The 27585-nt window shown below is 33.7% G+C and overlaps 2 protein-coding genes across 10 annotated transcripts; one reads left to right on the top strand and one right to left on the bottom strand.

Moving 5' to 3' along the window:
* Positions 1 to 377: 377 nt before the first annotated feature.
* Positions 378 to 5887, top strand: LOC103830538 (ABC transporter F family member 4). Its single transcript, XM_033275664.1, has one exon. It carries the CDS (start codon positions 4550 to 4552, stop codon positions 5603 to 5605), a length of 1056 nt encoding a protein of 351 aa, XP_033131555.1. The 5' UTR covers positions 378 to 4549; the 3' UTR covers positions 5606 to 5887.
* LOC103830537 (inactive TPR repeat-containing thioredoxin TTL3) lies at positions 5779 to 27434 on the bottom strand. Of its 9 annotated transcripts, XM_033275663.1 has the most exons (14): positions 20443 to 27434; positions 19913 to 19998; positions 17730 to 17846; positions 17603 to 17648; positions 17360 to 17494; positions 16978 to 17052; positions 16817 to 16900; positions 16667 to 16724; positions 16420 to 16580; positions 8534 to 16175; positions 7612 to 7807; positions 7358 to 7533; positions 6926 to 7259; positions 5779 to 6850 (listed from the first exon to the last, which is right to left on the bottom strand). In XM_033275663.1, the coding sequence occupies exons 10-14, from the start codon at positions 9175 to 9177 to the stop codon at positions 6662 to 6664; spliced, it is 1539 nt and encodes a 512-aa protein (XP_033131554.1). In that variant the 5' UTR covers positions 9178 to 16175; positions 16420 to 16580; positions 16667 to 16724; positions 16817 to 16900; positions 16978 to 17052; positions 17360 to 17494; positions 17603 to 17648; positions 17730 to 17846; positions 19913 to 19998; positions 20443 to 27434; the 3' UTR covers positions 5779 to 6661. The 9 variants fall into 9 exon arrangements, with proteins under 9 accessions (XP_033131554.1, XP_033131552.1, XP_033131551.1 ...); XM_033275661.1 differs by lacking the exons at positions 19913 to 19998; positions 20443 to 27434 and having other exon boundaries at positions 17730 to 19906; XM_033275660.1 differs by lacking the exons at positions 19913 to 19998; positions 20443 to 27434 and having other exon boundaries at positions 17360 to 17472; positions 17730 to 19906.
* Between the last annotated feature and the right edge of the window lie 151 nt (positions 27435 to 27585).

The following is a 27585-nucleotide window of genomic DNA, read 5'->3' as shown; positions in this document are numbered from 1 at the left end:
TGAAAGTTGAAATATTTTTTCTTAATGTTTCTTTCACTATTGACCAAATTGTAGTTAAATGATTTGTCTTAATAATTTTCTTTTCTTTTTCTTAAACTATTATCTGTTTAAAAACTATAATATGAAACTATTGGTTCGACATGACGACTATCTAAACTTCATAATATAAAAATAAACATATAATATTAATTTTAGGTTTTTATCCGAAAAAACCTAAAAATCAAATGTTTTAACCGAATAAACTAAAATGAATATTAATTTAAAATAATAGTTATATTTTAGAAGATTAAAAACAAAAAAACGTAAAACCTAACTAATATCCAGATTAAACAGATTTATTGTTTTTTTTATTAAAAATAACGAAACTAATAATCACATCCCGCGCAATGCGCGGGTTATTACCTAGTAATGACTAAATCAAATTCATGATAATCTGCTTGCCTAACTCATAACCGGTGACGATAAGTCTAAATGTGGGTTTGATAACGACTAATTTTTTTTCATAACCCACAAACAAATCATATTAGTCGTGTTGGTACGAAAGTTCCTATGCAGATTGACATCCGAGAAAAATAATTTCATCTATAATAGCAAAAATCTTTGAAGAATTTATTACAATAAAGTGTGTGTTTTACATTTATAATAAAATCATTAACGGTTTTGTTCCGCTAATAAAGGTTTCTTCTGTGTTTGCAAATTGCTTACGTTCAAAATGGAATCTTTCTAATGCTGTAACGGTTTTACAAGGATCCACATAACGTATCTCGCTGTTGCATTTCTCTTTATGGGAATGTTCTCGAACGAGATCAATTTTGTAAGAAATCAATATTGTCAGTTATGTATTACTATTGTCCGTTTCAGTTCACTAATGGTGGAGCTTCGCGTGTTGGTAAATGTGGCCGGCCATGCCGCAATTGTCGTGCAGCATCTTCTATCATGTATCCACTTAGACTTGATACAAAGTTTGGATTTGCAATCAAAAGAATCAAGAAAACCAATAATTCGATTCAGTCACTATAGTGAAGTAGAAAAAGACAAAGTCGGCAGCAATACGATCAAATCTTCATCACACATTTTTAGAAAGTGGATACGGTTTGCATCGAATGTTATTATAATTTAGCCAACTATACAAAAACATATTTGCATGGAATCTAGTTTATATTTGTGTACAAACAGCTAGAATATAAAGTTCTTGATTATCATTTTGATCAAAACACAATCATCTCAAATCGTTTATGCTTGGCACGTCTATCAAACTTTATCGTTTTGTTCATGTTTTTATCTTCTAAAATTTTGTTCTCTTTTAGCATTTCAAACAATCTATATTTTTTTACGCATTAAGGATATTAGAAGTAGTAGTAGTTTACAAGAGAGGTGAATTCCAAATTACGCAAAGGAAGCACAAAGCTAGAAAGTTTCAGAGGCAGACACACCAAAGGAGCCCACCAAAGATTATGTTCACACTCCATTTCTCTTCTTTCACATGCATTTTCAACTATGTTTCGTATAAAAGTAGTTGTATTAAAAACATTGCATTTAATTCTCTAACACCATTATTATCGCTGACGTGTGATGTTGAATAAAAACTAAATCTGAGTAGTGTATCTATGCAGGCCTGGTTGTATGGATCCACTTAGAATATAACTTAGAAAAACAATTCATTGAATTTGTTAACTTAGACCAGTACATTCAACTATTACAAATTGTACAGGAGCCGACATTAATCTTGAATCTAATAAAAGACCCTTAGAGGATAATTAACCCGGGATTCTTATGATAGAGTTCTTAGCAGAAGTTAAGAAACTGTTTTTTAACTTCCGATAAGAACCCCACTATAAGAACCCGGGTTAATCATGGTCTTACGCTAAATAATAGAAACAGAACCAGCTATAAACATTTTTAAAATATAGATGATCTTGAGTATAAATTATAATAAATAGAAAGAGCACCAGTTTCTGCCACTCTATCCAACATAAATCTTATAACACTTGTATATTTCAGCTACTTGAACTGCTCTTTGTTCCCGATGATTGGGTTGTGAGACTCAGCCGAATAAAAATAAATCAAGGATTCCAGAAACTGTGGAAGCGCCTACGGGATTACAAATGATAAACCAACATTTATTAGATTTAATGATTTTTACAATCTATTGTACGTTGCTTGGAGAAAAGAGAGAGAGAGAGAGAGATCAATCATACACCTCCTACTATAGCACAAACTTTGGTGAGAAAGTGCAAGAACCTTCCTACCGTCAATGATGATCTTCTGGTGGCTACCCTGCAGTGCAGATTTGTTGGTTTGTTTCCCTTCAAGAACCCACTTAGCTCTTACCTCAAAGCCCATTTGTAGTCCACCTTGTCCCTCCGACTCCAACCGTCGCCAAGCAAACAATTAATAACTACGAAAGACTACTTGATCCAAGTTTAAGCCCATTATGGCTCGTTACTTTGGAGAAAATAAAATTAAAGCAAATCTCTTTCAAGTTTAAAGTTATATTAGGCTATTAGCTGTACTTGCAGTTCACTTTTCAATATTCTTATCGAAGTTCCCTGAACAATAAAGTATGTCAAGATTTGAACTGATATCATTACGATTTACGAACACATTCTTTAATACAGTAATCGTTTTTGTAGGCATTGGGTGGTATCATCACTATCATGATCCAACGGATTGTTATTTGATTAGGTCACTAGTGCAATTTCTAGACATTATTATATAAATCTGCGAAGGGCGATAGAGTGTAGATCGAAAGAGATTACGTTGTTAGTTTCGCTAAACCATAAGTTAATCCCCTATTATAAAACAAAAATGTGGTCCTAGCAGGCTAGCATACATTTAAATGAAAAATATATGTGCTACAAAGACTACTACTAGCACAGAATATATATCTCACATATAAATTTTTTGATTAGAGAGTGAACCAACAATAGCTTATAGGTGTGAATGATGCTTCAGTCCCCAACTTTGATTACATGTTAAAAGAGTTAAGCAATACAATTACTTTTCATATGAAACAGGCTTCCTTTTGTCACATTTATCATGAAGTTTGTCTCAGTTAAGAGCTTTTACGACCTAAATATATCTATTATGAAATATGTTTCAGTGTGATTTGAAAAAAAAAGACTTCAGCTTGTGAAAGAGTAAAATGAACTGCTTAACTTTTTTTTTCTAATGGGGCTGTTAGTGCCAAAGCCCTACCCACATGATCTCTCAACATTGTCGCTCTCAGGAGTACAACTAAATCAAACTCTATCTTCATCTACTTGATCTTTTAAGAAATTAATATAAAAACAATATTATCCTTTACATAATTTATTTATCAAGGGATTGCTCCTTAACGATTAAATAAAAGTGTTTTTCCCTAGTGCTAAAGGCCTACCTCTATGTTGATGCAACTTATCATGATAACAAATACCAAACTTTTCTTTGCATCCTTTCAATTATTTGATTGTTGGGGCCTGGTAGTTTCAATTTATTTGATATTTTGTCCAAGTGCATGTATATATCATTCCAGCAAATATAAACTGTACTACTTCAAAGGCATGAACGCAATTATAGCATCATTGGTAAGTTTAAGTTAACTAGAGTGAGAGCAGGGAATAGAGCATGCTTATTTACCCATTCCATGTGAATTCAACCAGTATTCAACTATAGTGGCAGCAACAAAGGGAATGTTGTTGCTATAGTTTAGTGATAAGTTAGAAGGTAGTTAAACTGGGAGATGATTTTATGAGTTTATGGTTGAAGATGACAAGAACAAAGTGAAATGTGACCTTACAGCTTGTGAGTACCATTGGATAAAGAAACAAGCCTCGTGCCCTTCCAATCTTTTTCCTCTTTATACCATTGTCTTTCTTTTTTCTATTCATATAATAATATGATGATTTTATATTGTATTAACAAAAGTAAAGCCCACGAAACCTTTCCAACTTTAGTTTATCGGAGCATTCGACTATAATCACCCTTGTCACATTCACATGCCAATCTTTATTTTCGACAAAATAATGATCACACTTGATACACTAAGTCCTTAAGTTCATCATATATTTACAAACCCTATCAATCTAACATTGGCATAAATCTCAAAGTGAAATGAAAAACAAATGAATGAAGAAGAAATGGTGACGACCATTGAATGCTGAAAGTGAATATTTCAGTTCAAGAAGCTTCTTGTACATGATGGAATAAAGTTGTAATGAACCCTCTTCACTCCTTTGAAGTCTTTGACCCCATCACATCTTCTTGCCATATTTATCAACCAGTTTCACAGCATTTATTATTTTCACAATCAACATTTATAAAAAAATATATTGATATTGCACCACCTATTTTCACTTTCTATAAAATAGGGTTTCAAATGAAAACAATGTTTTCCCCTCAAAAGCAAAAGGCATGTAAGAGCTGTAAGCACAGGCATTTCAAAGCCTAGAAAGAAAAGTTTATAAAAAAAGAACAAGAATTTTATAAAAAAACCAAACATAAAAAGCTGAACCCTTCCATTGTTGAGAGATCGATCAAAAAACCAAACCCCCCAAGAAAAACAAAAGCTATGATCAAAGGAAGAGATGGAAACAGAGGACCTTCTTCTTCTTCTGGTTACTCTGCAGATTTGCTGGTTTGTTTCCCTCCACGAACCCACTTAGCTCTTACTCCTAAGCCCATTTCCATCCCATCTCGTCCCTCCGACTCCACCACCCGCCGTCCTCACCACCGTCGCCAGCACAGCAAACTCTCCGGCCGCGGAGGAGGAGGAGGACATGGGAGTCCTGTTTTGTGGGCTAAGCAAGCGAGTAGTAAGAACAGGGGCCGTGACGAGATAGACGAGCCCACTTCGCCTAAAGTCACCTGCGCCGGTCAGATCAAAGTCCGGCCGAGTAAATGCGGCGGGAGAGGAAAGAACTGGCGATCGGTGATGGAGGAGATCGAGAGGATACAGAGGAGTAAACCCCAGAGCAAGTTTTTTGGAGTGAAGAAAGATGTGATGGGGTTCTTGACTTGTCTGAGGAATATCAGATTCGATTTCAGGTGTTTTGGTGATTTCAGACATGCTGATGTCACTAGCGACGACGAAGATGATGACGATGGAGAAGAAGAAGAAGAAGAAGAGGATGGAGAGGAGGAGGATCCGAAGAGTGCTTTCTCCAAATGGTTTATGGTGTTACAAGAGGAACAGAGTAACAAGGATAAGGACAACAACAGCAACAACAACAAGTGCGTTCTTGAAAACTCAGACGCAGAACCGGCGGTTCCGCCGCCGAACGCGCTTTTGCTGATGAGGTGTAGATCGGCTCCGGCGAAGAGTTGGCTAGAAGAGAGAATGCAAGCGAAAACAGAGCAAGAAAACAGAGAGAAACATCAAGAAGAGGAAACAGAGGAAGATAACAGAGAGAGACAACGAGAAGAGGAAACAGAGGATGAAGAGATGATGAGTAAGAAGGATGATAAGAAGGATTTGAGAACACTAGTGGAGGAAGAGAAGATGGACTTAGTGTTGATGAGATACGATACTGATTATTACAAACTCTCTTCAGACATTGCTAAGGAAACTTGGGTTGTCGGAGGAATTCAAGATCCTCTGTCCCGGAGTCGAAGTTGGAGAAGCTAAATTTTTACCATATCTACTACTATCGTTACTCACCATTAATCATCGTATTTTAAAAATGTGATTAAGCTTTTTTACTATTATCGTTTTTGATTACCTATTAATTAATCTTGATACTGTTTTATGGTTTCTTGGGTTGCAAGGATTCCCATGTCTTGTATCTCAAATGGTTTGTTTTTTTTCTTTTCTTTCTTTGTTTCGTGTATCACGAGTATTGTGATGTAACACAAATATGTACATGATTTTTACTTTTACAAAATATGCTTAGTAGATAATTTCTTTGTATTTTGTGTTTGATTATATATTTTTAAATCAATGAGGAGTTCAATAAATAGACCATAGTGGTAATCATATTATATAATTCAAATGAAAAAGAGATATCAATTTGCACTATCCATTTATAATGGACAATATCCACATTTTTCTTCTTGTAGAAGACCTAGTAAATGAATAATCACAAGAAACAAGCCTACATATGATTCTTGTCAAATATCTATAACGTATGTCTATTTCATTCGATCTTTTTGATATTTTTGTTCATCTTGTGGTAAATTGGATTAGTTTTACTATAAGATCTTAAGTAGTATTGAAAATAACTCTTATCATAACAATAATAATAATAAAAATAATCCATATGTTATTTTAGTGAATTTATTTGATTATCAAGCTAGAACACACAAATGTTATTGTTTTATTCAGTTGTGCCCACAAACCCGTAAGACTTCGAGAGAATTGACATGAGATGCTGTTTCTAATCTGTACTTTTTTGAATGAAATTTCTAATCTGTACTCAGGCTTCAAGTATCACAATTATTATACTGAGATTGCGAAAAAAAAAGAGATTGCGAAAAAAGAGACATTATCGGATCATTTCCCTTATGTGATGAGGTTTTATTTTATTAGTTTGATACAAAATATGATATACTAGTAAACACACAAAATCCCCCTAAAATAAGAAATCGATTAAATAAAATAACTTAATTTCTTAGTAAAACAAAGCAAACAAGCAGACACAATCTATAAGTTTGAATCTCATAAAACTATACAATTCATCTTACTCTAACCCAAAACTCCCATCTCATTCACAACAACTAAACCCGATCCGTATCCTTTAAACCGGACATTTCCACCAATCTGTTTCCTTAACCGGACATTTGCCACAGCCAAGGCTCTTCTCGTGTCCTCATCTACAGGTGTCTCCATCATCAAAAACTCATAATCTTGAATAGCTTGTTGCCATTTCCCCAACTGAGGGTAAACCAAATGAACACTTATTACAATCACAGTACTAGTTGCCGGTTCAATTGACATTTAAACATGTACCTTTGCATAAGAATCCGCCCTGCGCCGTCTAGCCTTCCGGTACGATGGCTGGAGATTAAGAACTAATGTGCTATCTTCTACAGCTTTCTCGTACAGACCAATCTTGAAACTTGATGCGGCTCTGTTACATAGCAAGAGGGCATTGGTGGGATCCTGTTCGAGTCCTTCCGTGTAAACCACGCAAGCCGCTTCGAATTTGGACGCATTGAATAGTAAATTTCCGCTGAGTCTCGCCGCAGCAACCGCTCTAGATTTTCTATCCACTGCGTTAACTTCTTCATTGCTCGGATCCAGTCGAGCCGCTTGCCTTGACGCCGTTACTGCATCTTCAAACCTGTCCATAAAAGAAAACAACCCGAGTCTCCTCACTTTTTAGGAGTAAATGAGAAATGAAAAAAACGGAAAGGTGTATAATGTGCTAGTAGCACTGACCTTCCCGCTGCAATGTAGACCTGAGCTCCGACCATTAATAGGTAAGAAGTGATGGGAAGACCAAACATCTTTATGTAAATATCGATATCAAAGTGTTTTGTTCCTTTCTGGTACACATCATAGGCTTCTTCTTGTCGCTGAAGATGCAATAGTGCCTCGGTTTGGAGCGCATGGACCTTGAGATTGAGAATTTGTGGCTCCTTGTTAGTACATAAAAGTATTATCTATGATATGAACAAGAAAGAAAAGCTAACCCTAGGAGAAGAATCTGCTCCATATGATATTACAGAGCAAGTTTCTTTCAACAGAATATTCCATCCCTTTGATCTCCGAGCTTCATCACACCTCCTTAAGCATTTTATTACATCTTCAACCTGTTCTATATGTCTTGTCTCTGTGTATTTTCCAGCTTGGTTATAGTGACACAAAGCTTTTTCAGCCTCACCCAATCTGGTTTAAGAAAAAACTCATGGTATAGTTAATGAAAAATATTTATTAAGATTGTTTACATGTATTCAAAGAATGATGACCCCCAAAAATCACACACATGCTAATAAAAAAATAAAAACTGTCATTGCAAAGTTATAAAAGTATCCAACATTACAAATGAATAAGAAGAGTATATGATAAAACTATGAAGAAAAATAAAACATATACAGAAAACAATTAAAAAGTGAATATTCAAAAGCTAAAACTATATATAAAATTTAGACCGGAAAAGGATGATACAATTAAATTTGTAGAAAAGTATTAATAAAACTAGACATATATAAATATTTTTAGACTAATTGATTGTAAAATATGGGGCCCCAAAATTAACCATACGAAGAGGGGGTTGAGGCAGAGGCAGTTGCCTCTTTTTTTAACACATAGGCACGGCTTTGAAGAAAACAATACAAATTTAACATGGTTCACCAAATTAGTTACGTACACATGCAAAGATAAATCCTATTATTAGAGATCATTTCAGAGTATGAATATCACACATCTAAAACTCTATCCTGACGGATTCGCGGGTTTAGATCCAATAAAAGTGACTAAGCAAAATATTGCGGTCTATATATATATATATATAGTAGAGACTCTATACCGTTTGGATCACACTAGATTCGAGGCATATCAATACGAACCTAAGTAAGGAATAAACAAGAGAGAACATAGCGGAGAAGACTCTACCTGAGTTGGAGCGAAGCGAGTCTCTGATGAGCTCTCTCGTAATTAGGGTTTAACCTTAAAGCTTCTTCGCAAGCATCGTAAGCTTCTAAAAGACGACCAAGACTGATCAAAGCTGCGGATTTGTTAGACCAATACGTCGGCGTTTTCGGGTCAGCTAAGATAGCTCTCTCGTAAAACACAAGAGCTTCTCCAAACCGCCCACGACAATACTCTTCGTTTCCCATTCTCTTCAGATCCTCCGGACAAAGTCTGTAGTTTACCGTTTTGCCCTCCCACCGACTATTCGTCTGTGCCACGTCGGAAGAGTTAAGGGCGGGCTGTGGTTTCACGATGATGTTTCCCATCACGCCGTTAGGTGAAAACGTCTTGCTCTCTGGTCTTGATGAAGCTGACGACACCGATTTTCTGGCCGAATCTGATGACTTTCTTGGTTTACTTTGTGAAGAAGAATCTGTTGATTTTCTTGGAAGGGTTTTAGGGTTTGGAATGGTTGTTGACTTGGGAGGCAAGTAATCTTTTGTCTTGCGATCTTTCTCTGGCAAAGAGGGTTTCCGCCTGCGAGGGCTCCAACTTTCGAAAATACAGCCAAGGAGACTCTCACAACCCAATCTTTGACTAGTAGAGATGTTTTTTGATTTCGCCATTTGGGGAACAAATGAACTTGAAATCTTTCAAGAAAGATAGAGCTGTGTTACGATGGTTGAGTGAGAGAAGTTCTATGAGTTGAAGGTGAAAGCTGTTTAATGTATGTATATACTGTAAGTCTAACCAGAGAGTTACTGTTTCGCTCTTTACGAGAAACCAACTTTTTTTGTCTGCCTTTTGCTTTTGTGTTATAAAATCCAAAGGTTAGGTTATAGTTTGATTTAATGGGGTCGATTCTGTAAGACATTCGTTATTGACATGATGATAGGAATACTATATTTGACTGACCCCATCTTTGAATGTTTAATGTCTTAATTGATAAAGATGAAAGTTGCAATAGATTGTTTGAATATCACAAAGATATAAAATCAAATATCCAATCTTAAAAATATTTTAGAATTTTTGATTTGGTTTGTTTCTTACGGATATTTTGGGATGATTGGTTGGGGCTGTAGATGCTCTGGACAGCCAAAATTTAATCTACAGCTATATATGTCAACCAATCGAGCTTTGCTTTCCTTTAAAAACTCACAGCAAATCTTTTTTTGAAAAATCAAAATATAGCTGTACAGAGCTTTATTTCCAAAGCAAAAAATTAGTGCTTTAGAAATCTACAGCAAGGAAAGCTACAGCAAATAAATCTACAGATTAAATTTTACAGCAAAAAATATAAAGCTACATCACTTACCAATCATGCCCTTTATATTATTATTTGATTGTTTTTTACAATTATGGGTATCCATATTTTTTTATTCGAATCGAAATGGATAATGAATCAAATCAAAATTTTTGAATATTCTGCCTAGTCCTAGTTTGGAGCCTAGTGAAAATTAAAATAGCTTGACATTAGTTCTCAACATTTACGGTAATGATTATTAAGGACAATCGAACTTTTCAATATAGACGATTACCAATTTACCATATAGGGATATATAGAGCAGAAGACTCAAAACCTTTAGTTGGACAAATGGTTAAGTCACGAGTGCAATAACATATTTTATATACAAATGTCAACAATTCTGTTAGTAGTCGTTCGTGCCACATAATTATATATCTTTGTGATTTTCTGTTTCGATTAATCTGTCTCATAGTTGCAGTCGTTAGCTAGTATTAAGATCAACAAATTTTCGGGTGCATATTTTTTTAAGTTTCTTAATTAAGGATATAAAGTACGCGCGCGCTCAACTATTTGTAAATTAAAACATCACTGCAAGAGAATCTAAAACTTTTTTCTCTCTCGCCTCTCCCGAACCAGAGAAAAAAAGAAACCCTAAATCGGTGGTGCCCCCGACGTCCGGTGCCCACTCCCGGAGTCGGAGGTCTCTCTTTCCTCCCTCATCTCTGTTTTTACTTTGCCCTCTTGTGGAGTCTCTTTCTTCCCGGCGAGATGCGCAGACTTCTGGTGTACGGCGGAGACTCCTGTCTCAGATCTGACCGCGGCGGAGCTGAGCTAGGTCGGAGGAAGTCGGAAGCTGGAACGACGGCGAGCCGTTCGAAGTGGTACTCCTGAGAAGGGTCGGCGTTTTAGGGTTTGTTTGTTGCGGGCTGGCGATCTGTTTTCCCTTTTGATTTGTCAGACCCAACGACGAGATGGTGGCGCGTGGCTTCGTCTCTGTCCTTCTTCTCGTAGATCTGGACGTTTATGGCTCAGAGTTTGAATGGAAGGAGGCGCGTGTTAAGAGGATTCGCGTGTTGCTGGTCTTCCTGCAGTCGTTTAGTGTCGTCTATGGCTCTGACGGAGGTTTGGAAGGAAAGCGCTTCTTGGACAAGTGAAGCCCCGACTAATGACGTGAAGGCATCTTTCAGTTGAAGCTACAATCCGGTTCTCGGATGAAGAACGTGTAAAGGTTCGAGCTTTTTCGCTTGGTCAACGACGAAGTTCGGGTCTTGGTGGCGAGCACGTTTTGAAGTTCATCATTCGCAGTACCAATGTGATTGACATATCTGGTAGATGAGCTTCTTCTTCAGCTTGGAGGTTCTCTGGATCGTGGTTGGAGCCTCTCTCAACCCGAGTTTTCATGGGATTGGGTAGCTGTTAAGCAGAATCCGGAAGCCTTGGTTACGGGTCTCTTGCTTTGCTTACCTAATCCCTTGCAAGATTGCAAAGCCTTAGTCTCTGGCCATTAGGAATCAACTAAGTGGGATTTGCACCAATAGGTGTTGTAGCGGTTGGTCATGAACAACATTCTAATCTTAAGGCATCAACTGCTTCGAGCTTCACTTGAGTCTCACTCTAGCTGCTTATCTTGGTGGTTTAGAGATAGTTTTGTAATCTTGTTTTTATAGTGGTAGAATTTAGGTGGTTCAAGAGACGATTTGCTCCGAGTCGTGGAGTAAATTTGTTCTCATTGTGGTTACAAGAGTACAATGGAGTTTGATTAGGTAGCGTAGGATCCATAGACGTGTTCCTAGGTGATACTAGATCGCCTCCATTGTCTTGTGGTTAAATCTCTTGAGGTCTAAGTCATTTGTAACAAACTTGCTGTTGGATAATGAAAGTTGATGTTGAGCCAAAAAAAAAAAAAAAACATCACTGCAAGAGTTCAGTCAAACAGGGGCAGACCCCCACTATGGTCCAAGGGAGTCACTTGACACCCCTAAAATAGTTAAATAAATGAATTGCATAGAATATCCAATGGATTTTTGTAGCAGAAATAGTTACTTTGAACACTTTGACACCTCATAAACTCAGGTTTTAATCCTCATTAACACCATAATTTTGTTTTTTTGAAATTACATATATCCGACTCCGGTAAAATAAATCTCTGGATCCGCCATTACAGTCAAATAACTACTGATTTTTACTAGCTAAAAAAACAATATGTAGCTACAATACAGAAGGTGGCGGATGGCTACATATAGGACTCGTGGCGTCAGTGTTGACGCTATCTCCGATCCGTCGCCATACCGTAGCTCGCTCGCAACAGATTTGCAAAAAACTGGTCATAGCTAACAGCTAAGGCATGGCTAGGGAATGTTCCGTTGCTCACTAGCAACAGTCTTGGCGAAAGATATTGCGTTGCTATTACAGAGTTTAACTAGGACCTTTCTTTAGCAAAGACGCAGTGAATGTAGGTATTGTTTTGTATCTAAAATGCTGGATTCAAATTAGCAACAAAAACGTTTTAGTAGCAAAAGAATGATTTATTTAGCACATTTAGCAATAGATCCATTGTTGCCTTAGAGAGATTTTTTTTTTACCACAAGTGATTTATTTTGTTTTGACTACTAATCTATACAAACTTTTTTCAGACTATAAGATTACATAAATTGTTTTTATAATATTAAAGTATTATAATAAAAAAACTGAAATTCCCAAATATAACAGAAATGTAGATCTGAAACTTCTAGTATCCAAACAAAAAGCTAGATCTATAACCATGAATATATCGTATATATTTATAACCATGTTATATTATGACAATTTAATAAATATTTAGTATCACTAAATTTTGGCATAAACATTTAAAATTCATAATCTACTATTTTTGCTATTTGTTTCCAAAATCGATATTCCTGGCAACAATTTATCTTTTGCCAATACGTAGCTATTTAGCTACAAAATATGTACAAAATTCATATCTTGTTATATAGCTACATTTTAGCTGCAAAAACAAAAATATGGGTTTCGTCGCCATCTCTTGCCATTTTTGTAGCTAATAAATTTAGCTACAAAATTTTTTTCATCAGTCCGTAACTATTTCAAAGATTTCTTATAATGCATGTTCAGTCTGTTTCTAAAAGATAAATGTTTATGTGTATTTACACATATTAGAAAACATAATAAATTTTGATGATAAATGTATAAGTTTCTATATTTACCTAATTTTCATAATTCTAAATATATATATATATTTAAAATTAATTTTTTAAAAAAAATTACAAACTAATAAAATTACATAACTTCGAACATGCATTTTTGAAAAAAGTGTTATTTTGAAATATTTATCTTGTAAGAAAAAAAAGTGTATATAATTAATGTTCTGTAAAATAGTATACTATTAAGTTTCATTTTTTTATACTAGTAAGTTAAATTTTACAAAAAATTCAAACTGCATATATAATATATTAATGTTATAGCAATGAATTTGTGGTGTGGTATGGTATGACGTAAGATTTTTCTCTTTCTACCAAAATAATGAAAAGTTAAAAACCAAAGGATCAATGTTTAATGGTGCTTTACAAAAAGTAATTAATGGAATAATTAAGTTTATCCTTCCTAACGCCAAAGCTTTCGCAATAATATAGTGGGTGCCTGATTTAAGACACGATAACACCTAATTAACTGTTTGTTCTATTATATTGTATTACTGTACTATTTAGCCTCATTTTTTGTTTGTTTTACTAATAACTCAGGGTGATTGGCGAACAAAATTTGCTGAAAATCCGCTAGAACATTTAAATATAATAAACTAGGGTCGGCCCGCCCTACAGGCGGGATATATTTTATTTGTGATCTAGGTTATTATTTTTTTGTATGATTTTGTAGTTTGTGTTTTAGGTCTGCATTTTCAAAAGTTATAGGTAAAGAGAGATTATATGTGATAAGATATATTTTGTTTGTTTATAATAGTTGTTTTTATATTAAAAAGTTGTGTCGTTGATATGATGTGAGGACTTCAAATGGTCTTCGTATTGTTTCTTTTTACAAAAATTTGATCCCATATTTGATACGTTATTTGTGGCTCGTAAAATTTGGGTTCGAAGGATTGGGTTCCAGTAGTTTTTTATGTATTTTATAAAAGTATTTACTTTTTATGCTGAAATCATAGTCTTTTGACATGATATTGGAGTGGAAGTGATGATTATTTGAAGTTGCATTTCTTACTAAAAGTAAAATGTCATATTAAATGAAAAGAAGGTAGTAATGCAAAGCTGATTAAAGTAAAAAACATTGAAACTGAAAATGTGAAAACTGAGTAGTGGTCGATGCGTGTAGCACCGTAAAACCAACTCAATTTTTTTTCCATTTGCTAATAGTAATAAGAATCACTGTATCGATTTTCTAGATTATTGAGATGCCACTTTCTTGGTGGCATTGTAAAGATCACATTAGTTCCATAACACTTCTTTTTCAATATAGAGATGTCGCATAAGGAAGGTTTGATCTATCTCAGCATTTGTCAGCTCCATATATGTGGGTTAGCTGTTCATGGTGATCCACAAATTTCATGCATTCTTCATGTTCTCATGTGCTTAGCAAAATTATGGCATAGAGATAGTTACCTTTATCACAGTTTTTGTTTGCCAATGTACAAAAATGTTTAAGCCTTGTTGCGGTTTTGATTCAGTGTTAAAATTGTTTGTTTTTTTTCCTATAATATTAATTCTTGTATAGATTAAGTAAATATTTTCTTACTTAATCTCATACACTGACTTTTATAGTCATTCATCTGAACTGAACGGTTTTGGGAGATTTTAAATTCTCGATGTTACAATTATAATAAAAAGCAAAGAAAAACACACTGGTTTAATACTTAATCGTATGTTAAAGAGAATCTCCGTCCTTTATAGAAGTTATAAAAAACTATATACGAATTTACATTAAATTTATGAAACATTTTAAAAACATTGTAGATTAAAAATAATATTATAAACAAATAAATAATGAATAGAATTATGAGATCGTATTGTTATTTGTAATAATCATTTTTTGTTTAAATTAAAGTGACACTAATCTTCAGTACTCTCTATTTTTCAGAGTAAAGAATTTATACAGAGTCAGTGACAATACTGTATATGATCCTTTACAATGACATGGTTAAAATATGTTAGTGAAGCTTAGGTGACAATACAAATTGGATGAGAAAACAATATCTGCAATTACTGCGAGAATACATTACCTAAGTAACCCAACTACCCCAATTGCATTGTCATCATTACATCTTGAACATGTAAAAGATTATGTAGTTTATATATATAAATATATTAGAATGTTGATCAAATTAGTATGTGCATACTAAGGAAAATAGTGGAGAGGGATCATACTTGAAAAGTTTGTGAACTTTCAAAAATAACCTTGTAGGTGAACTTTTTGAGAATGAATCATAATCCTGTGAGAGGACATCATTTTCGGGAGAACTTCTCCAAGTTTCTTAAAAAATAATAAAATAAATAAATAATTAAAATTTGATATGGTAAAATCTGTATTGTGAACACGTGTAGATCAGTCTCCCAAACAGCCTTCATAATAGTTGAACATAGGTGCAAAAATTAGGCTTTTTAACAAAGAAATAATAATAATTAAGCTTTAAGCAGCTCTTTTTCTTTAATTTTTTGTATGTTGTTTACCCAAACCTTTATAATGTAGTGGCAAAGTTTTGTAATAAGTAGTAGAATTATTGTAACGGAAAAAGAAAAAAGCAAACCAATCAAGTCTTGGATCATGGAAAAAAAAAGTCTAGGATCATGGATTTTGATTGCTTGATTTTAATTTAAGATTTTCACAGTTTGAGTTGTATTTTGTTCTTTCTGTCTCTGCAACTCAATCACATGTTTTGGTGATACATCTTTTACATTATGTCTGCCCCTACGCTGTGCATTTTATAATGTAATTATATTACAAAAAATAAATTCTATATTGCAGGATTTGAAATAATTATAACTTAAAATTTGTTTTCTAAATTATATTCTCTTTTCCTTTTGATCATAGGTTTTTCATTATCTGGTTATTAGAGAATCTGTATGATTCATTTTACATCATCAGGACGGACAACTTGTTATCCAACAGTGATGATGATGGACGACATAGTTATCTTAGTCATTGAGGATCACGTCACGTAACTTTTGCTTCCATGCGATCCATTTATATGGTCTTATACTCTGCACTCTATACAATTTAACATGAGGGACATGAGCTATCAGATTTGACATATGAGTTCAACTTCTATCAGATTTTAGAAAAATACACATATTCCAAAAACATAAAATACATGAAATACAACCCTGGCATTGAGACATTCATATTTACCCTCTAACTCCAGCTCTTCCACATTCCCTAGAAATTCAAGTAAAGAAGACAATCGATTGAATCTACACATCATCACTTTGGAAATAAATACAAATGCACAATGGTGTAAAAATATTAGAAGAATTGGAAGAAGACTTTCTGTTCTCGGACGACCAAGTCTCAAATCACATAAGAGGTGATAGACTAATAAATATACAGACTAACAGTAAAAACTGAAAAATGACCATATACGAAATCAAATCAGTAAGAAGCTAAAAGTTAACACAATCACCAGAATCTAAGTCATCATAAATTGCAAAATAATGAAACCTCCACTTGCGTGCTTTCTTTTAGGTTGCTTAGACAGATTTTGTCAAGATCCCAAAAACTGAGTCAAGCAACCTTTTGGGGCTGACGAAGAATAAAACTCATGATCAGCCTCTTATACCATTCCTAAGAGAACATGGTGGCTTAAGTAAATAATAGTGAAAATAATAAATAAATAATCTGAATAAACAACAGAGAGAAAGAAACTTAACTCGCTAATAGAGCAGTGCGATGGAAGAGATTGGTGAGGATGAGACATGTGTACTCCCTCTTCGTAACAGACAACATAATGTCACCAAAAGATTTTAAGTTTTTTTTAATACAAATATGTGATCTCTATAATATCTAATAGATTCACTTACATTTAGATTTACGTGTTTGTCAGTGTAAAGGTGACCTGAAGTTGGCGTGCAATATATTGTCCGTCAGCTCTTGTATCCGATTAACTGAAAAACAAAATGAAGTGGTTATAATATATGCAATGTGTGAGATAATAATGGTTATAGTCGCTGGGAACACATACTCTTGGCACCAATCACCACATGAGAACTTCTTGCCATTACCATCGATGTATCCATTCTTAACCCTCATCTCCCTCCTATTACAATAATAATCACATGTTAAATCAAAATCTATTTAGTTTAAACAATTTTGCATCTTATGTGAGCAATGAATATAGCTATTCAATGATGGTCGATTTAGCTTTGCATTTGCTACCCACAATATTTATCTATGGACTGAAACACAGATTGATCATCAAAACTTGTGAACATCATTACTTGATTAGTTTCTTTTCTTTTTTGAACCTGGCATCACTCTCTTATAAAACTTATTTGAACATGAGGAGATTGTGGTGTCAATTAAAATAAAAATACAAAAGCGAATAACCAAAGAAAAAGAAGTACCTATCTCTTCTCCGGTGATGTTGTATGAGTAAACTCTAGGAAATGGGAATGGTTTGCAAGTGCTTTCATTTGAGAACTAAAATTTTTCCTTTTCTGTAGATATTGTTGGCCTCCTATAGTCAACAAAAAAAAGGACTGCAAGCAAGATTAATTTGATGGATGGAGGATGAAATCTATTAGAAGCATACGATGTCAAATCTGTCTCAGAATCGAGCTTGAAAGAAACATGAAGAATGATCGAACCTGGATATGTTTAGGAACAGGAAATCCGCTAAAACATGAAGAATCGCTGCAGAAGACATTTTCCAAAAGGTGTTACGTACACAACTTTTTTTTTTTTGTTGGCAATGAACAAATCTGATGAAACGACCTTCTGTTTTCCACTCCCACATGGAGAAAGTCAAGGAAAAAGTGAACTAATGCAAAAACACCTTCCAAGCTTTTGAATCTCTTGTTTTGGTAGATCCAAGCATCTCGTGTAGCAGCCCTGAAACGTCATTAGACTAACCACATCATAACTACAACCAAAAAGAGAGAGAGAGAGAGAGAGATTACGACCGCAGCTGATCTGACGAAAGAAATTATAATCTCACCCGTCACGGGCATAAGATGTGTTCAAGGAGAGGAATCTAACATATATTTATACTGAACTACACCGCCTCTCAGATCGTGGAGAACGAATCAATTAGAATAAAGACGAAGACATAAATCAGAGCGTTTCAGGTCGTGGAAAGAAGCTTAAACGTCAGTGCCTCGCCACCGCACGGAGGGGAGCGACGGTCCTGGTTTCTTTGCCTCAGACGTTCTAGGGTTAGAGGTGACATCAATCTATACGGGCCAGATCTATTTCCCATTACAAAACCCAATCGCACAACAGCAGACGAAGCCCATGATACAATCGTGTTAGTGATACGGTGTGTTTAGAATAATTGACACGTGTCAACTCCTGGAGAAACGACTTTCTGACCTGGCGCTGATGTGGCATCACAGGAGGGACACCAACAATTTTATATATATATAGATGTGAGCTTTTTTTTTTAATGACTTGTACGTGGTTAAGTTAGAAGTGCAAATTAATTTTCTATCAGCTGATATAAAAGTATTATACAACAACAGTTTTAATAAATTTTATTGTGTTTCTACACAATGTGTTGAAGAACAGAGTATATTGTGCCGTTGTGTACGTTCGTGTGAGTCGGTGTCGGAGACCTTATATCTTGTAGGCAGCTTTCTTTGTTTGTTGTACTTGTATTATGTTTAAATTTGGCATTTTTTTTGTCAACATTTAAGTTGGTTTAAATGCTGTTTCTTCGTTTATGTCCTCCCACCAACACGTATACTTCCAACATATTTTCTTTAGATTTGGCTAAAATTCATAAGCTAAGAGAGGTAAAGCAGATCGTTCAAAAAAGAGAGCTAAAGCAGATATTGAGGCTTGTACATACATATTTAAATATCAGTGATATGTGCTTTCAAAAATTAGTTGATGTATGTTGTCGGCAAATTAATATGTTAAACATACTTTTGTTTGTTTGTTCTTTTAAAAGCATCTCCATCCAAAAATTCTAAGAGAGATTATCTCAAAAATATATTGATAAAGAAATGAATAGTAGTAATCAAAGAGATTTAGATCAAGTTTTCATTGTATATACAAATATATATATAATAACTGATGTTATTTTGTTTTGTGTTACTTAATAAAATACCACTAAAATAATACTTTTTGTTTTAGATATTCAATTTGAGGTTCTAACTTCTAACCACTGAGAGCATGATTATCCCATGATCCTTAAGTGGGATCCTTAATGATTATTTAATAGTTTAAATATACTTAAGTGGGGTTAAGAACTCTAGTTAAGAAACTCCCATTTTTAGCGGTCCAATGGGAGTTTCTTAATTAGAGGTTCTTAAAAAAAAAATTAGTTTTTAAAAGATAAAATTTATTTATTAAATAAAACATATTAAAAGAAAACATTTAAAACATTGATATTTAAAAAAAAACATAAAAATAAAGCTTAGTACAATAATCGAGAATAATTCGAAAGAAACATTACGAACTCAGTTGTTGTTTTCATCACGTCCAAACTTATTCCATAAATGCTCAACCAAAGAGAGAATGAGGCTTTGTGATCAAGGAGAAAGAGACGTGAGAAAACGTGAGAAACAAACTTGTCTCAACCGTGATTATTTGGACTAAAGAAGGAGACGTGAGAAACAAACTTGTTTGAAGCGTGATTGTTTGAAGTAAAGAAGAAGGAGACATGATTGTTTGAAGTAAAGAAGAAGGAGAAACTTGTTTGAAACTTGTATGAAACTTGTGACTTTGTTACAGAAACGTGTTTGAAGCTATATAGACTATACATACGGACATCACAGTCCTAATTTAAAATCAAACAACCATTCACCCAAAGCAGTCACAAGCATTGATCACATGCATACTAACTAACCATAACCTAACTCTAACAAGCATTTATTAACCTAACTTTAACAAGCAACATCCACACAAAAGCAATTCAGAACTTACAAGAAAATGATATGAAAATGTAGACATACCTCACTGAGAATCACAAGTACTGGTTGCTTGACGATGATTCAGGTGGAGGAGCTTCAGTCGAGAGCTCAAAGGGTGCGAGAAGTCCCTGCCATAGAGTTCAAACATCACAGTCACGTTCTATACCTTCACCAGTGATATGAGAAAAGCTATAATACAGAGCAGAAGCAGATAAGAACTAAATTTCGATCAAACACCAAGAGCATCACAGTCATGTTGCTTGGTTAAGAGTATCACAGCCATTTCGATCAAACACCAAGAGTTCAAACATCACAGTCATGTTGCTTGGTTATGAACTAGCTAAGCCTACAATTTCAATCAAACACCAAGAGCAGAAACAGATAATATCCATTCAAGCTTAACTAAGCAGACGCAGATAATATCCTAAAACTAAAATCCGTAACCGCCTCTACTCCATCAAAAAAACCTAATAGATCTACCCTCTCAAATCATACAAATAATATCCATTCAACCTTAATTAAGCAGAATCAGAGATGTTTCGATTATTGAATCGACGTTGGAAGGGGCTTACCTTAATGATACGGGTCTTCACCACCGCTGCGTTCACCACACACCTGAGAGAATCTTCAATCCGGAGGAGACGCGGTGAGGACCGAGAGAGTCGTCGGCGGTGGTGGGTTACGATCGGTTTCTGACGGGAAGACGAAGCTCACCGACACAGTCGTCGTTTGTGGTGGTTTCGAGCGGTCTTCTAACGGAGAGCACGACAGACGCCCTGAGGAGAGTGGTCGTCGATCGTCGTTTCCATCGCATGCATCTTCGATGAATACGAAGAGGCGAAACAAAAGAGAGGAAGAAAGAAAAGAAAAAAGAAAATAAAAATTACAACCGTTCACTTCTTGACACGTGGTATAAAACCACACTTAATAATCGATGCCAAAAACACCTTCTTAAGGATCGGTAACGAGTGATTTATTTTCTGATGAATTATTTAAATGTGTCATTTCCCTTAAAAACCCAGTAAGGACCCTGCGATAATGCTGGTCTGAGTTGCTCAAATAGATGCTCCACATAAGTAAATTAGGTCTTCTTGTCTTTTCTAATGCATGAATGCATGGAATGGATGTGTTTTTGCCTGCCGACAACTCAGAAAACTCGTGCTACATAAGGAGAAAGCTACTTAAAGAAAGAACAAGAAGAAGAAGACAAGCTTTCAAAAAAAAAAAACAAGAAGAAGATAAATCTATAAACAAATAATAAACCCAAAACAAACCACGTAAATAGATTCTCTTAAATCTCTCTCTTTTCAAAACATTTCAACATACATACTAAAAAACTATTCAATTACTGTGGGCTTATAATCTGATAAAATCGATATACTCGATTCTATTTCCAAGATATCTTTCCTTTATATTATTACTATATCTCTATGTGGTGGTATATATATTCTTACGCCTTGTCTAAACTTTGATTTAAAATTCGGTTGTGAATTTGTAATACATGATTACTAGTTTCACAAATAACTAAAAGGTAGTCAAATTTCTAGTACCACATGCTAAACTTTAAATACATGACAATACTAAGATAGGATTTATGCATACAATCATATTTTGTGACATTTTTTTGGAGAATTATAGATGCGTTGAGTTATATAATTCTGTCAATTGTTTTTTTTTTCCAAAGAATACATTACTGAACTTAATTAGATAAGTTTTTTTTAAATTAATTAGATAAGTTAATAGTCTGATTGAGTAACGATATGCACTATCAAATTGGTATGCATGGAGAAATCTAATATACATGTCCCTTTCTTGTATACAAAGCATGCATGTCATACTTTTTCCCTCACCCAAATGTATTGTAGATTGAATATTGTAGTATCGCTAAAGCCAAAAACAAAATGATCGAAAGATACCCAAAGGAAAATATATAATAAAGTGCTATATATAGTAAGTAAAGTCATTTGATAAACCTCTACTGTACTCAAAGTGCGTAAATGCTTTTATATGCAACCCCATGATGATCGTAAGTCGTAACACGTTTGATAAGGAATACATCTAGGATTTCTTATTCAGATTATAACTATCATAGTGTCTGAGAAAGGCATGTTGAAATAAAATAAAATATGTGATATGATGATTGCGGTGATATAGCGTGTATATTTAATATATTTAAAATTCTTGAAGGCACCATGCTTGTATATAATTTTCGTTGTATAATTTACATGTATATGGAGAAAGGGAATCAAACTCGTGAACGCTAGATGTTGATTCACATATAAAAAATGAACAAATGTTTCCTTTACTAGTCTTGTATCTCCAGATCTTAGTCCATGCTAGCTTAATATATCATTTATGAGAAATACAGATATAAGTGTGTACCAAACCACTTCTAAGACACAGAGCTAGCCAATCAATTCAAAGCTCTGGATCTAAGTGATAATAAGTTCTTTGGCTCACTAGAAGTACGGGGTAAGTAACAGTACGGTTTGTTTAGTTATGGTTTCTGCATCTTTTCTGTGAAGGATAAAGAGGCAGTGCTGGAAGTTGATAGAAAAGATGAGATTCACGTGGAAAGGCATAGAGTATCACTCAAACAAAAAGAAATAAACACTTTATTCTCGTACAAAGAAAGACATAGAGTACCGTGGGGATGAGAACTGGTAGATTGGCTTTAGTGGTAAGATTGTCTGCGTCCAGGTGGACTGGATCCTGTGGATGGTATTCGGGCAGGGCCGTCTAATAGCATGTGCTAGTGGAGCGGTCGAACAGGGCCCGAACTTAAAAATAAAAAAATACTTAAGAAAATTTCTAAAATAAATATATAAATTTGGTTTAAAATTTTAACTTTTTAATGTATTCTTAAATTTATTATCTATAATTAAAAGAGAAACGTCAAATATATATAGATAAAATTATTAACTTTTAAAATTATTTTATTACATTGTTAAATATATAGTAATTTTTTTTTTGAACAGGGCTTTAGTATAATTTGAGACGGCCCTGTATTCGGGTGACCACTTGTGATAGTTACAAAACCTGAATAACTAAGTAGTACTTAAAACAACTTACACAGACTGAACTTGAAACACCTTACAACTCAAAGCTTGGATCTACTAACAACTTCAACTTAAGTAGATACTTAATTTGGAATTTGAAACTTAAAACAACTAGACCTTGAAACACTAACAACATGAACTTTGAACTTGAAGAAACTTACAACTTAGATACGCCTATCTAGGCAACACACGGGGTAGATACATCTTCCTCCTCTTTCTACTTGGATGAGGAAGGTCCTGCGCCATCATCTTTGGCGGTAACCTCGTTGTCATGTTTTTCGAGCTCAAGCTTGTACATCTCCCATAGTGGCTGATTCTCAACCTCTTTCAAGTGTTTGATTCTGCTACAAAGATACTCCCTAGCCTGAGTAGCACCAATCTCCGTTTTTTTTACCGCCGTCAAGTTCTCTGAGGATTCTCTTCACCTCCTGTAGCTTAGTCTCCTCTTTACGTGTTCTCTTCTCCTTGTTCTTCAATTGGACGATAAATTTAACTATCATCTCAAACCTAGTTGGCGGTTTGATAACATACATCTCATGCAGGTACGTGTCGACCATGTTGGGCTTAACAGAGTGTTCACCAGTCATTTCTCCTCCTCGAACCTCAACTTTCAGAATTTTCTTGTTGCAGAAGACGTTGAAGACTTTTTCATAACCCTCAACTTCGATAGAACCATCTTCAAGCAAACGGGGAGGATCGAAGTTCGTGAGTACCAATGGAGCGAGCTTTATAGCAGTGTCATAACCCATAACTTTCCAAAATTTAGAAAGCTCAAAGACTTTGGCTTCTTCAAGAGGAAGACGTGCAACATGAGAGTGAGTAGTATCCACGATGTAATGGACAGCCTTGGTAGCAAGCTCCTTAAGATACTTTGACATTTTCTCTGTGTTTTTTTCTTTCTTCTTCTTTGAAAATCGGTGTGGAGATGGTGAAGAAGAATGCTTGTATGTTGTATTTATTTAACATCTCTACACTATTATTTTTGGTTACGATTGCTCAGTTTAGAGAGTTTTTCCCTATTAGTGCTTGAAAACAGACTATGGAGCAGATGAACAGAGTTTTCCATAACTTTCTGTTTTAGGGTTTAAAAATGTGACTTTTGGCCCATGTATTCAAACGTTATAATCAATAAATTTTTGGTAATCTCCTATTGAAAACACAACTCAAAAAAGGACAAACAATTATTATTTTAAACTCAAAATCACCGGTTTTCTTGATTATCTACGTGCTTCAAAGGATGCACGCGAGATCGGACGGTGTAAGAGAGAAGATACAGAAGTCTGTTGTTGCGTATGGCAGAAACTCTAAATTGCTTTTTGACACAAGTGGTGGATGAGGAGAGGTCACTTTCATAGTTAACGTATATATGAAAATTAATGATTATGAATAACAAATATTTGATAATAATTTTTGTATCTTAGTTCTTTTTTATTTAATTTTATATTATTAAAAATATTAAATAATTACATTAACCATATAATAAACAAAATTAATTTTTTTTCTTATATGTTATATTTTAAATTTTTTAAACGACTATAAATTACTAAAAATATTAAATATCTCACATTAAAATTTTGTGATCAATGGTTTAACTTTTCTTTTGGTAATAACAAGATACAAATGATCATAAATTGTATGAATATGAAGTTTCATTTACTAGAAATTCATATTATATATTAATATAGTTTAAAATTAAACTATATAACATAAAAAAATACTTAAATATGATAATTTTAAAATTTGTATTGGAAAAGTATTGAAACCTTAATATTTTAATTTTGAAATTTGCATTCGAAAAAATCGAACATTAGAAATTTTATGTTTATCACATGAATATGAATTCTCATAATAAATATTTATATTAAAATATACTATATATCTATGTTCATGTCATTTAAATTTAGTTATATACTATATAAAATAAACAAAATGATTGTTTTGATTTATTTACTAAAAAAATATCCTATAAACAAGATGTATTATGTTGATTTATGTGTTTACTCTAGTTTTATTATATACATAATACGTAAATGAATACAAATAAATAATAGATAAAAATTATTTTTATATATAACATTTTTGCTGCGCAATTGCGCGGGTCTTACTATACGGTAAAACACCAAACGATGTTTGATCAGGTGTGTATGATTAACCTTTTTTGGATTTGCAACAAAAAAAAAGACATCAACCAAATAAACCAATGATAAGAATACGCACAAATAGTCACAAATAGTCTAAATGATTATTTATAGCATATCTATGTTTTCCGGCAGACTATTGAAACATTAGTATATTTCTATTGCATTTAAAATTTATTTGACATATTTAATGTGTGATGCATTTATTTGACATTATCAGCACATCTTCTCAAACCTAGCTAATTCTTGGGCAAATCAACTGTAATCAATAAGAACATATATCATATTTAATTTTCATCGTCAGATGCAATTTGTATTCAAAAATATAATTTACTTGTATTAACTTCACACTATAAGTTTTCATAGTAGTATACTATTTATTATATGTTGTTGACTATCTTTCATTAATGTTATACAGAAGGCGGTCGTATAACATGATAAAACTGTAAGAGTCGAGACGACTTAATTAGCACGAAAGGATCAAAACTTAAAAAGTTTTGAGTAGAGGTATTTGATCACTGCGCACGTAAAAATATTGTGTCATTTGCATGCAACCATCTGCACAAACATTTTTTTTTATCTTAACAAACATATAATCTTATTCGTTACACTGCGTCCTTCCCTCTCATTATAAAATTTTGTTTGATTTTTGTACACAAATTGAGTAAATCGTTTTTTTTTTGTGTGTAAATTGTCTAAATTTGTATATATATGTCTAGGCTATTAATCAGAATAAAGAAAGAAAATTTTGTTTTTTGTTAAGCTTGCTTGGAAATATATAAGGCATTATATCTGCATATGTGAAAAAAGAAGCTAAAACGACATTTTTGTGGAAACAAAAAACATACAATACGTATGAAAATCTTGTAAAATGATATGTTTTTTTTTTCTGCTAAAGGTGGAATTGATAGTTGTAAAATTTATGGGCTCACGCATTCTTACGTATTCTTAGTTCAGATGGTTCGATACTGTATGATTAAATTTATGTTATATTGACAAGTAGATATATATCCTTAAATACATATACTTTAATTTTGCATTTATAATCGCTTCAAAATTATTTAATGAGAGCGGGTAGACAAGTACTGAATATTTAATTCTACCACCAGAAAATAACAACTAATTTATGTCGGAATATAATTATATTAACTGATGGACTTAGAATTATGGTTCCATCTAACTATATAGTTTAATCGTACGTGTTATTGACATTTCGTGTAGTTTTCAAACACATTTTTCGTTATTTTATATGCTTCAGTTTATGAAGTTAAAGTTTATAGTACGAAATAAACTGTGAAGGGAAGAAACATAAATCTTAACTGTGGTTGCATGCATGGAGGAGGGGATATGTTGGGAGCTTTAAAGGCTTTGTTCTCACATCCTTTATTAATTAGTTTATAGTACGTTGTTATTTTTTTCATTTGTGTTGAAGTATTTATATTTGTGTCATTTAGGTTATATTTATGCATGAGTTTAAACTTCAAAGGCTAATGACCGATATTTTCAAACATAAATTAATGTGTTACATACGAATGCCAATTATTATTTTATTGGAGTTCTATATTTGCAATACTATATAATATGATGTCTACTAAACACACTAAACGTTTTGTTTGTTCTAAAAGTAAGCAAGATGAATATAATTCACAAACATAAACACAATCAATCAATGAAACCCTAGCCAAAAGAATATGCGTATATGGTTTTAAACGATTTGGTTTCTAATTTAACACATGATCTCCTTTAGAAAAATAACAAGTTAAATATACAAATGAAGTTATCTTTAATTCATTTTCATATGATCGAGGTGGAGCTACATATATCGAATATAACTTATTGTATTGATCATCATGCATATTCTGAAAACACCCCTACATGGATCCTTCTCTCGGTTCCATGGATTTGTTCTTCGTCATCACCAGACCGAGTGTCTAGATCGATTCAGATCATTAAGATGGGAGAAAACAGAAGTTCGGAATTTATTAGGAAGCTAGCCAAAAGAGCCGGAAATATAAACGAGAAAGCTAGGCTCATGACATGACATGGGATAGGAGGCCGTTGCAAGCTTTTAATTGATTTTGACTTTTTTTTAATTTGTTGTACTACTATTAATTAACGAATTAACATATCTAAAGAAAACAATAATAAAGTTGTGCGAGGGAAGTTAGTTAGTAATGTGTGTTATATATCCAAAAGTGGGAGTAGGAGTTAATGTGAGTATTAAAGTTGCATCGGCATTCATCAACCTTCCCTTCTCCCATCTTTAATTCTCTTTATTGTCTCTCCATTTATTGATCTCAACTCTTCTTCCTTCATATACTCCGTTCCTATCATCAATTCATCATCATAATTCATACGTGATGCATACATACATACACACATGATCTATCCACCCATATGACTTCACCACCAATCTGTTTTTTGGTTCTATTTAAGAACATAAGCCATTTAATGATGACGAATGAAGTGATGACGATATGATAATGATGATGGTGGTAGAGGAGAAAGGCCAAAACAG

Source organism: Brassica rapa, chromosome A07, assembly GCF_000309985.2.
Source record: "Brassica rapa cultivar Chiifu-401-42 chromosome A07, CAAS_Brap_v3.01, whole genome shotgun sequence".
Lineage (NCBI taxonomy): Eukaryota > Viridiplantae > Streptophyta > Magnoliopsida > Brassicales > Brassicaceae > Brassica > Brassica rapa.
This window is presented reverse-complemented; position numbering and strand designations above follow the sequence as displayed.

Bases quoted from the DNA above. Each gene is read 5' to 3' on its own strand.
- LOC103830538 (XM_033275664.1), top strand. From the start codon at position 4,550: ATGATCAAAGGAAGAGATGGAAACAGAGGACCTTCTTCTTCTTCTGGT.
- LOC103830537 (XM_033275663.1), bottom strand. From the start codon at position 9,177: ATGGCGAAATCAAAAAACATCTCTACTAGTCAAAGATTGGGTTGTGAG. The intron at 7,534-7,611 runs GTTAGCTTTTCT...CTCAATCTCAAG, and splicing joins GAGCAGATTCTTCTCCTAGG to GTCCATGCGCTCCAAACCGA. The intron at 6,851-6,925 runs GTACATGTTTAA...GTTTACCCTCAG, and splicing joins GGGCGGATTCTTATGCAAAG to TTGGGGAAATGGCAACAAGC.